Source organism: Brachionichthys hirsutus, chromosome 12 (genome assembly GCF_040956055.1).
Source record: "Brachionichthys hirsutus isolate HB-005 chromosome 12, CSIRO-AGI_Bhir_v1, whole genome shotgun sequence".
Classification (NCBI taxonomy): Eukaryota; Metazoa; Chordata; class Actinopteri; order Lophiiformes; family Brachionichthyidae; genus Brachionichthys; species Brachionichthys hirsutus.
The window spans coordinates 12,035,965-12,047,498 of record NC_090908.1 but is presented as its reverse complement, the minus strand read 5'-3'; the positions used below and the strand labels follow the sequence as shown (position 1 = coordinate 12,047,498).

The following is an 11,534-nucleotide window of genomic DNA, read 5'->3' as shown; positions in this document are numbered from 1 at the left end:
CAGTGCTGAAGCTCGGCCCGGAGGCGTTTAAGTTCGACAGCGGCCTGGAGGCGGTGGCGGTGCGCCAGAATGAGAAGTACTACATCCTGCGCCCGGAGGTCATCGAGACCTACTGGTACATGTGGAGGTTCACCCACGACCCCAAATACCGGCAGTGGGGCTGGGAGGCGACGCAGGTGAGCGGCCGCCGCCGCCGCCGCCGCCGGTTCCCTGCAGATTTTACTGTTGGCCGTTAAAGCAGGGTTTCGTTTTTTATCCGCCGTCTCTGCCGTGTTTGTTGTCATAGTAACGCAGACGTGTCTTTTGTTCTGTGGCATATTCAGGATGTTTTGTGACATCGTAGCGGTTAAGTCGTCGATGCTTCTCTTATCTGATGAGCCGTGCTGTTTTCTGGGGGGGGGGGGGGGGGTTACCTCGGCAACCTGCTGCGTGGCTGGACTGTGTCCTAAGGAGACAGGACACCAGCTGGTGTTTGTTTTTTGTCAGACTTCAATAGAATTCAAACCATATCTGATTAATTCAGATCCGACCCCCCCTCCCCCCCCCAGCTGTTTTTCTGAACCACACAGAAACGGCAAGAAGAACAGAACAAAAGGCGTCGTCTACTTCCTGTATGCGTCTCCTCAGGACCCTCCTCTTCCCCCGTCCATTCCACACATTATTCAACCTTCTGCCCCCCCCCCTCCTCCTCCGCTGTCCTCTGCAGGCCATCGATAAGTACTGCAGGGTGAGCGGCGGCTTCTCCGGGGTGAAGGACGTCTACTCGTCTAACCCGACCTACGACGACGTCCAGCAGAGCTTCTTCCTGGCCGAGACGCTCAAGTAAGACGTGGAACGCTTTGATCTCAGAACGAATCCGCTTTGTGACGAAGGATGCAGGCTGAGGGGGCATGTTGCAAGCTCTCTGCTGCCCCCTGCTGGCCGCTCTGTGAGCATCCAGATCAGAGACGTCAGAATGAGACTCAAATCTGCTCGTGTCAAAACTTGAACCCATGAAATGACCATAAGGTTTCTCCTCTCCCCCCTACCCCCCCCCCCCCCCAGGTACCTGTACCTGTTGTTCTCCAGCGATGACCTGATGTCGTTTGAGAGTTGGGTCTTTAACACAGAGGCTCATCCACTTCCTGTCCTCCACCTGGGCAACATCACCCTGCCTGGCAGCGAGCCCGCCCAGTGATAGGCTGCTCCTCCTCCACCGCAGCACCAGGGGGCGCCACCTGCCAAGAAAAACAAAAACTATACCACCCTCCGACACTGGACAAACTTAGACTGAGCTCCAGACTCGCTCCAGACTCGCCGCTGCTGTCGGAGGCGGAGCTAGAGGCGGCGAGCCATCCTCTCTTCTTCTGCGTTTTCCGTTTTGGCGCTCTCTGCCTTCACCGCTTGGATCAGACGTTTGCTGCTCGGCCTCCAAACTGTCCCGAAGGATCATCAGTGGGTTTGACCCCCCCATCACTGATGGAAGTGTCATTTCCCCGGCAGACGGACTCTTTACACATTCTATCGATTAAGTGTTTTCTTTTGGGGGGGGGGGGGGGGATCATAAAAAGGGGACACAGAGTTGAATCGAAGCTCCGCCTCCTCCCGACCCGACCTCATTCCACTTCCTGTTTAGTCCTCATCAGATGAACGTGGACCTTCTCGCCTGATTGACCTTTTTCAGACGTGTGGACGTTGTCAATGGGACAGAGGAGCAGCGGCAGCCCCCCCCCCCCCCATTGTTACCCCCCCACCTCCACAGCGGACCCTTTCCTCTGACAGGTCTCGTTGCCCCTCAAACATTTGGCTGACTCTCATTTCGACGCTGCTTTTTTTTTTTTTTATTCTCTCACCTTTCCATAAATCACCTGGAGCCGGTGTTTATTCTGAGCCTGGAACACACACCCATCATAAAGGTCGCGTGTGTGTGCGCGTGTGCGTGCGCGTGCGCGTGTGTTTAGAGCGGTTGACGTAACCTCTGCTGTGACTCACGTTTTTGTGCACTTTTACGTGACGACGCCGAGGTCGCACGTCTTCGCCGCAGGAAGTCGTAGCGACGCTAATTCCTCCGTTCGTCCCGCTCTCACTCACTTCCTGCTTCTTTTCTCACTTCGGACTCTCCCATCCGCGGTGAAGTTCCGAATCCCGCTCGACTTTTAAAAGTCTGATCCGGGAATGAATTTTAATTTTCTTAACGTCCAAACGCATTTCCTCCGCTCGGGTATCAGGTCACCGCTTTGGATAAACACGTGGAAGTGTGACGGTTCAAACCCCGTTCCCGTCGTGTAAATAGTTCATTAGTCGGTCAGAAGCAGCCGCTGCTCGCTGATTGGACTAAAAGCTGACGCATCACCAGTCGGATGTTCATATCTATGAAGGAAATAGGATCTGAAGTTTAAGCCAATCAGCGCTGGTTTGGACAAAATCTGCTGAGTCATCATTTGTCTCCTCAGAAGAGGCTTCGACGATATGTTTTGTTTACCGCGTGGCGCGAGGCCGACCGTGAAGCCACGCCTCGGCCAATCAGGTGGTCCGTCACGCCGTTTCGGTTTCATCCTACGCATATCAAGATGAAGATCCCGTTCCTCCTCTTCCTCCTCTTCCCCCTCCTCCGTGCAGGCTGTCTGAAGTGTGACGGCGTGAATGCGGAGTCGATCTCGATGACTCATCGCTTGTATGGAACGAATGGAAATGGGCAAGCAGTAATTGTGTTTTAATCCCAAACGGATCAGACGCCTGGCCGACATTCCAGAGTTTATTCCTTTATCCCTTCATCCGTCCGTCCGTCGTCTCTCTCTTTCGCCTGACCCGTGTGACATCACGCTGACGTCATCACCGCCCGTTTGTGATTGGGAGGAATCCGCTGCGAGCGGCGCCTGGTTTTCAAAATGGAGCGTTGTGTATTTGTATTTTTACCGAACTGAAGAAAATACATGGAAAATATCTGTAAATATGTTTAAAAGCGAGAAACGAATTCAATAAAGATGTTATGAAAAGCGTTGGGTTCGGATTGTCGCTCGTTCCGACCCGGAAAGCGGAACGTTTGTCAGGATCGTGTGAGGAACAACGAGAAAGAAAAGCCAAACGACTATCAAATTCACTTTGAAAATATTCGCTAAGAGAATCTCGTGATGTTGGGAAAGCAACATTCCAATAGGATCAGGGTCCATGAAGGGAAACCACGGAGTTTCTTCAAACCTCGGAGTCTTTTTCTTTAAATCGACTTGTGGAGAATTGAAGGGAAAATAAAGCAAATATCTGCAGTTTGAGTGTAGATAAATCCATAAACCCATCCTGCAGGCGACGCCGTGGATCCGCCCCGTTTCACACCGCTGGGGGGGGGGGGAGTTCCCGTCACTTTATTTTGTCTTCTTCCTCCACCGAGAATTTAGTTTCTTGTTTTTTTTCCCTTTTTATTGGTTGTTTTTTTAATGAGTCAATCAATTGGACAAATTTATTGAGTCAAGAATTCTTCTATTAATCCAAGTTAAGCACAAATAACTTTATTTATTTGGACTTTTCTCTGGCTGACTTCACGTCTTCTTCCGCCTGCTCGTTTCTGTATCTGTCTCTCTGTCTGTCTGTCTCTCTGTGTCTGTCTCTCGGTCTGTCTGTCTGTCTCTCTGTCTGTCTGTCTGTCTCTCCCTCGCTTCCTGCTTTACCGTTTCTGCACCGTTTCTGCACCGTTTCACAGTTTGTGGGTTTTGATCCTCGGTCACACTAAATATAACTTCTATAGTTTTATTCAGGAATTATTCTCATGATATTATCTAAAGGCTTTCTCAGATATTTTATTTATTTACACTGATTATCTTTCATGTGGCTTTACATAAAAATGTGATTCAAAGTTATCGGACTCCGCTGGGAAAACTGGCTTTAAAAAAAAAAAAAAAAACCTCAAAGCTGCAGCAACATTTGTCCTGGTTCTCCTGATGTTCATTTGGAAGCTACGGATTAGCCTGTGACTCGGGAACTTCCTGACCAATAGGGGCTGCCGGAGCTCTTTGCGTGTGTGTGTGTGTGTGTGGAGGTTGGCGTGTTTAGTGCGTGTTTGTCTGAGATAGTCGGAGGGACCGTTGACAGGTGCTTCCTGCTGCAGAGATGGCCGTGATCCCGGTAGACACACAAACTTCCAGACGGGTTTGGCGTTTAGGAGATTCATTTAGTCTGAGTTGACCTTGTTTGTTTGCTTTTATCTTTAATCCTGACGACAGGAAGCCACCGGATCGGATCGATGGGTTAGGCCAGGCATGGGCAAACCAAGGCCCGGGGGCCATATGCGGCCCGTTGGTCTTTTTAATCCGGCCCGCCAAACTTGTCCAAATTATATCATTAAATAAAATTGTATTATAATTAAACCTCATTCATTTGACCTTTTCCCTGTAATGCTACCTGTAAAAGGCCAAATCCTTTAATGCAATAGCTTTCATGTGTCATTTATATTAGCTCACACAAATACTCCATCCATCTGTTCTTGGTCCGGCCCCCCTGTCAAATTTTAGAACCTATTGTGGCCCGCGAGTCAAAAAGTTTGCCCACCCCTGGGTTAGGCAGGTGTGTTGAGCCGGTCCTTGGCGCCGTCAAGAAGACGGGGTGAGTTTAAACTGGACTCATGCGTGACCATTCCCCGTTATTGCAGCCTTCGTTTGCACGGCCACGCCCACGTTATCTATTAAACTATTTTATGGCTGCTTGTGTGTTGCAGTTTTTCCCCGTCGTGACCTCTGGAATAAAAACATCTCGGCCTCCGTCGTCACGCTAAACAGTTGAGCTGAGTCACGGCTGTAATACCGGGGGGGGGGCACTTTGTTCTACGCTGTTCTGAGGTTTAGTCTTTCGGTTTCTGACTCCTTCCTGTTTCTGAGAGCACAGCTTCCTGTCTGTTTAGGTGCGACCTTTAGCATGACATCACTGTTACGGTAATCAGGGGAGGTGGATGCTCCCCCCCCCCCCCCCAACCATGCATTAGTAACAGAAACCTAGTCTGTAACCAGCCAGAAACAACCTCTGCTCGGATACCTGTGAAAAAAAGCTGCAAAACGGGTTCTGAGGGAGGAAGCCGACCCGAGAGACGACCGATTGGACTCGGGAGGAAGGAACCAGGAAGTCCTGCCCGAGGTAGCAGCCAATCACACGGGTTCAGATGCTACAGAATCCACAGTGAAAACGGGCTCTATCCGTAAAAGGCCTCTCGCAGAAAACGCGCTCGCTTCTCCGTCGCGCCGTCCTTCATCACGTCTTGAAACTTTATCGATATTAGCAAATCTCACTGAACTCGTTCACCCTCCGCGCTTGCTCAGGTGGGTCGCGCCGCTGAACTGTTAGCACTCCCACATGGCTCCAACATCCGACAGAAAGATGCTTCTGCTTTTGACGCGGTTCTCCAGGGGTCAGAGGTCATCGCTGGGGGGGGGGGGGGGGCTGTGCTGACATCATCAGCCCGACGAGATGAGCTTAAACTGGATTGAAGTTAGACTGAATTCTGTGTTTGTACTGAGAAAATAGTGGAAGATGTTTACTCTCCAGGAACTGGAGCTGATCCATGATCAATAAGGTTTAGAGCGACTGGGATGAAGATAAAAACACACAAAGGCAGCTTCTGTACCTGTTTTTGCTTTATCAGTTCTAAGGAAGTCTGACACACAGATGGAGGAACCCCCCCCCCCCCCCACACACACACACTGTGGTGCTCCCGGTTCCCTCGTAGCGCTGCTGCTGACGTGATGTACAAACCTTTTCCCTGAGGGACTCCCCCCCCCCCCCCCCCCGCAGCGCAATCAGAAACCACGCATGGCTCATCCGGTTCCACAGTCGTGCAGAAAACACACACAAACGTTGTCGTTCAGTAACACAACTTCAGAACAGACACTAATAGTCTTTAAAATGTGTGTATTTACAAGCCCGCTGTGCCCTTCCTCTTGCATTTGTTTATTGCTTATTGATCAATGCCCTGTTTTGACAATAAAAGCATCTTTATTTTAAAGGGGGGGGGGGGGGGGTCAGCGTCATGCTCCCCCCTAACTTTTGTGGTTTCACAAGCGTGAACATCTGTCAGAGAGGAAACGCTGATCTGTCGATGCCAGAGTTGCGTGGAAGGAACGTTTGATGTGTTCTAGTGAAATAAACTCCCTTCCCTCCATTGGATGACATCATCGGGGGGGGGGGGTTGATGACCTGAGATAAATCATCATTTAAAGTTTATTTTCACTCCACATGAAGGTGAATTAGCAAGTAAACGCAGTTCTGAGATTTTAAATAAATGGGAAAATAAAATGTTTAAATTAGCCACACGTGACGCGTCACCGCGCGTGAGAACGGCGTTACAACCAATCAGAGTCACGAATGAACTTCTAAGGAGCTGCCGCGGAAGTCAGCAACAGCCGCCAGATGAGCCTGGTTACCTGGCAACGCCGAATCCTAGTCGAGCCAATCAGCGTCTTAGTTCGGCGCATTGATACAAACCGGTTCTTTTTTTTTGTTACGACGGGGCCTAGTGTTGCTAGCAGCTGGGGCTCCCTGACTGGGGGGGGGGGTGTAAAATGTATGTCGTGTTTAATATTACGGTACTTTCGAAGAGAAAACGCTCCGCGACATAAGCGGAGGGGACTGTTTTGTACCGCGGCTGTACACGGAGTCCCGGCGCGGGCGTACTTCGGCTTTATAAAACAGGCGTGTCCTCGCAGGCGGAATGGTTCAAATATCAACTTTCCAGCGCCGGCCCGCATGTCTTCTCATACGCCGGATTATGTGGAGGCGTCTGCACCGAATCCGAATCACCGCCGCCGTTATCTGACTTCCGAGCACGACTTTGGACATGTATGTACTCGTTTTTTTCCTTCCTCATCCAACGTGTGTGAACGGAAACCGTTTAGTAACTCCGCAGTTTGGATGTAAGACGTAGATTCGGATTTACCGATTGACTGATTTAAAGTTTACGGTGGCGAGCGCGTCATTTTAAAAAGCGATGTCCGATAACGGTCCGCGCTGACGGTGAATGAAACTTAGCGTTGTCTGTCCGGCGTGTCCGGTAACGCAGGTTGGTTTAAAAATCTAGTCCGTTACTCGGTAACGTCACGGAGCAGCGACGTCTGTTAGCTCGCGTAAAGTTAGCTGTTAAAGTTAGCTGTTAAAGTTAGCTGTTAAAGTTAGCTGTTAAAGTTAGCTGTTAAAGTTAGCTGTTAAAGTTAGCTGTTAAAGTTAGCTGTTAAAGTTAGCTGTTAAAGTTAGCGCAGGCATCACCGTCACGGCTAAGCGGCTACTAGTCAGCTGGGATAATTAATCACTGTTGAAGTCCTGAGCAGGCGCGTGCGCGCGCCTTAACGCGTTTATTTACGTTAAACGCCTTCCTTTGTGTATTTGTGTTGTTGTTGTTGTTGTTGTTTTTTTAAGCTAGTTTTAGCGTTTGTCCGCGGGGATAAAAGCCGGGCTCGCGACCTGTTCTAGAAGCCTCACGCGCTTTGTCCGCGGCACCGCGCGCGCGCGCTCCTGACGGCAGGAAATGCTGCTACTGTTCCAGCTGATCTCATTACTCACAACTACGGGTAATGAGATCCGCCATGTTTGTTTGTTTGTTTGTCAAAAAGTTGTCAACAGCTTTAGGGGTTAAAGGTTGGGCCTTAAAGTGTTGATTAGATTTTGTTGGATGTGGATTCTTCATTTTATTTTTTATTTTTTTTTGAGTATCCTGAAAACTATTGCCCGATGGTGTTTGGATAAGGGGCGGGGTGAAGCGTTCACATATGATTGATCCCGATTGGCCATCAATGAAAGGCACTATTTTGCTGGTAATTCCCGACCCTCTGATGATAAACGCGTTTCCAGACGGACGGAGGCAGGAATCGTTTCGTTTCCCGGATTGCTGCGATCGGGGCGTCGCTAAAACGAGGCGCTTTGTTGATTTTTTATTTTATTTTATTTTATCTGTTTCTCTGCCCTCCCAGTTGATCTGTGAGAAGATGGATAACAAAGAGGACTCAAAGAGCCGCTCCGTTAGCGTCCTGACCTGGGAGCACGTGAGCCGGCTGGACGAGGTCCTGACCGAGGTCGTGCCCGTCCACGGCAGGGGGAACTTCCCCACGCTGGAGGTGCGGCTGAAGGACATCGTGGCGCGCGTGCGCTCCAGCCTCGAGCTGAGCGGCATCAAGGTGAAGGACGTCCGTCTCAACGGCTCCACGGCCAGCCACGTCCTGGTGCGGGACGTCGGCTGGAGCTACAAGGACCTGGACGTCATCTTCAGGGTGGACCTGCCGCGCGAGGCCGAGTTCCGGCTCACCAGGGACGTGGTGCTGGCCACCCTGCTGGACTTCCTGCCCGAGGGCGTGAACAAGGAGAAGATCACCCACGTGACCCTGAAGGAGGCGTACGTCCAGAAGCTGGTGAAGGTCAACACGGAGCAGGACCGCTGGAGCCTCATCTCGCTGTCCAACAACGACGGGCGCAACGTGGAGCTGAAGTTCGTGGACTCGATACGCCGGCAGTTCGAGTTCAGCGTGGACTCCTTCCAGATCGTGCTGGACTCCATGCTGGCGTTCTACGAGCTGGCGCAGACCCCCATGTCGCAGGCCTTCCACCCGACCGTGAGCGGCGAGAGCGTCTACGGGGACTTCGACGCGGCGCTGAGCCACCTGAGGAACAAGCTCATCGCCACCAAGCGGCCCGAGGAGATCCGGGGCGGCGGGCTGCTCAAGTACTGCAACCTGCTGGTGCGCGACTTCCACCCGGCCAGCGAGGAGGAGTTCAAGGCCCTGGAGCGGTACATGTGCTCGCGCTTCTTCATCGACTTCCCGGACATCGGGGAGCAGCAGCGCAAGGTGGAGGCGTACCTCCAGAGCCACTTCGTGGGCGAGGAGAAGAGCAAGTACGACTACCTCATGATCCTGCGGCGGGTGGTCAACGAGAGCACGGTGTGCCTCATGGGCCACGAGCGGCGGCAGACGCTGCACCTCATCTCGCTGATCGCCTTCCGGGTGCTGGCGGAGCAGAACGCCATCCCGGACGCCTCCTGCGTCACCTGCTACTACCAGCCGGCGCCGTACGTCCGCGACCACAACTTCAGCAACTACTACGTGGCCAACCAGAACATTCCAACATGGCTGCCGTGTAACTGACGGAGCGACCGGTGACGGGTGCACGGGAGGGGGCGCCGCCGCCGCCGCTTTGCAGGAGAGAAGGAATTTAACCCCCCCACACCTCAAAAAAAAAAATAATTACGGCAATAACGTCGCTCTCGAGGGACAATCATGTTTCAGTCGTCGCTTGTTTTGCTTTTGGATCGTTGCTCATTCCTGATCGATAGTTTTAAGTGTTGACATTTCTTTTTTCCTTCATGTTGGGTTGTTTCTGCTTCCTCTTTCTTGATGGGGGAGTATTTTGTGCCTTAGCATCCAGGTTTACCCCCCCCCCCCCGTTAGTATTAGTATGGGCTATTTCTTGAAGAAGGTGATGCAGCCTTCCTCGTGTGATTAAAAGTGAAGTCAGGAAAAAAAAGCAGAAAATATAAAAAAAGCGTTGTTCACTGGGGGGGTGGGGGTTGGGGTGGGGGGGGGGTGCACTAATAACGCTCACGTCAGAATTGAAAGGGAAGCCAGTCGAGTCGATTTCTTTTACTTTTCGGCGCTCTCTGATCTATCGCTTCCTGTGATTGGTTAAAGTGTCTTATTTTCCACTGACTTTCGGTGCGGGTTCGAACCCCCCCCCCCCCCCGCCCCCCCCCCGCTCTGGGAGTGGAACTCTGCGCCGATGCTTAGGACCGACGCCCCCCCCCCCTTGTCTGAGGAGGTTCTTTTCCCTGCGTTTTAAGTCTCTTCCCTTAAAAGGAGCAGCACATGGCGGACCCCCCCCCCCCCCCTCCCCCCACAGGCGGCGCTATAACGGGATCCTGCTCTGATGCAGCTCAGCGAATGGTTCACAAACTACAGCCGGTCTATAATTACCGTCTTTTCTTTTCCTGGGCAGCGATCTGTGGACGGGCGTGCCCCCCCCCCCCCCCCCCCCGCCACCTTGCACGTTGCAGCAGCCCCCTCTTCCATTCACATGGCGTTTAACCCCTTTTGTGGTCATGTGAGGGCAGACGCCATCGACTGGCACGCTCAGCGTCTCTTCATACTCAGACTTTGAATCACCCCGGAGGTTACCCCCCCCCGGCCCCCCCGCCGCCCCCCCTCTGTGACCGAGGTGTCCCGCCAGATCTATGACTTTCTATTTGTAGTCGGATCTATTATTAGTTGTGATTTTCGAATACTTGCGGAGTGTCGTTGGCCGCGACGTTGCCCCCCCCCCCCCCCTGGATCGTCTTATGTAAGCGGCAGCAGCTGCTGTTTCTGCCCCCCCCCCCCGTCCTGCTTGCTGCTCGCGTTTATACCAGATAACCAGGAATTGATCTCTGGCCGGCCCCCAACTCGGGGCTGTTGGAAGCCTGGAGGAAGGTCGGCCCGGCCTGCCCCGGGGGGGGGGGGGGGGGGGGGGGGTCGCGCCCACAGGGTCGGGGCACGCTGAACTTCCTAACAAGTGAGGTGCCGCTCCGTTTAGCTCCGGACCAAATGTTTGTGCCTTTTGGCTTTAGCGAAGAGTGAAGGTTTTTAGCGGTGGTCGGGGGGGGGCTTAGGCTGCTGTTTGTTGTTGTTTTCTGCCCGTTTGAATCATCTGAAACTCGGGAGATGATGTCATCTCTGATAGAATGTTTGCTTTGAATTTGAGTTTTTGGTTTTTGGTTTAATTCTGCCATGCCCCCCCCCCCCCCCCCCTTCTGTCTCCTCATCCTTTTCTCTTTATTTCCTTGTTAGATTTTTTTTTTCTTGCACGTTTCGACAACGGCCGCCGTGTTGACGCCGACGTCTGATTGGTTCACGCGTTGTAAACAGATTTATAGTTTCACCATTGAACCGGCGCCGGCTGTTCCTGGTTAGCAACTTAGCTAAATGAAACCAAAGCAATACCTGAAGTGTCCTGAGGAACTGTCCTGGATCAGTGTCTGGAGCCCCCCCCCCCCCCCCCCCCCCTCCAGCAGAGAGCCCAAACTAACAGGAGCACTTTAGAGGCCGCCTGAGAGGCGCGTAGATAAGCTAACGGGCCGCTTCTCAGGGACTCCGTTTCGTCCCTTTATTTTACTTTGGGAGGTTAAATCGGTTTAACCCGCCCCCGACATGGAGACGGCGCCCTGCGGCACTCGCCTCTGGACTAGTTGTAGGTAAACCCGGAGCCGATCTTGGCTAGCCGTAGCCGCTCGCTCCTCCTCGGCGGCCGTTTGTCGACTTTGTTTTCTCTGCTGTGAATCCGTCAGTGTTATCGATCCCGCGGCGTCGACTCTCCTCGCCTCGGCGTGTTTTTAGTCCCGCCTGTAGACGGGAGGCGATGCAGAGTCTTACATCACAGGGATGTGAAGGAGGGAGCCCCCCCCCCCATGTGAAGAATTATTTTGCAGCAGATTTGGGTTTACATGAACACGTGGAGGTGTGTGTGTGTGTGTGCGCGCTCGTGCATGTGTGTGTGAAGGGATGCCTGTTGCTATAAAAGTATTTAAAAAAAAAAAATAAAAAAAAAATAAGTGGGGGAATATT

General features: G+C 52.3%; 2 protein-coding genes across 2 annotated transcripts in view; both read left to right on the top strand.

Annotated features, from left to right (window-relative positions):
• Nucleotides 1–2,970, top strand: part of man1a2 (mannosidase, alpha, class 1A, member 2) — a 14,134-nt gene extending 11,164 nt beyond the window's left edge. The window contains exons 6-8 of the mRNA XM_068745965.1: nt 4–176; nt 707–822; nt 1,045–2,970. Of these exons, the coding sequence (XP_068602066.1) occupies nt 4–176; nt 707–822; nt 1,045–1,177 (422 nt within the window). The 3' untranslated portion in view covers nt 1,178–2,970. The remainder of the gene's footprint in view (nt 1–3; nt 177–706; nt 823–1,044) is intronic.
• A 4,964-nt stretch (nt 2,971–7,934) lies between these two features.
• tent5c (terminal nucleotidyltransferase 5C) lies at nt 7,935–9,086 on the top strand. Its single transcript, XM_068746400.1, has one exon. It carries the CDS (start codon nt 7,935–7,937, stop codon nt 9,084–9,086), a length of 1,152 nt encoding a protein of 383 aa, XP_068602501.1.
• The last annotated feature ends 2,448 nt before the right edge of the window (nt 9,087–11,534 follow it).

What these genes read in the sequence shown, in the direction of transcription:
- tent5c (XM_068746400.1), top strand. Translation starts at nt 7,935, where the DNA reads ATGGATAACAAAGAGGACTCAAAGAGCCGCTCCGTTAGCGTCCTGACC.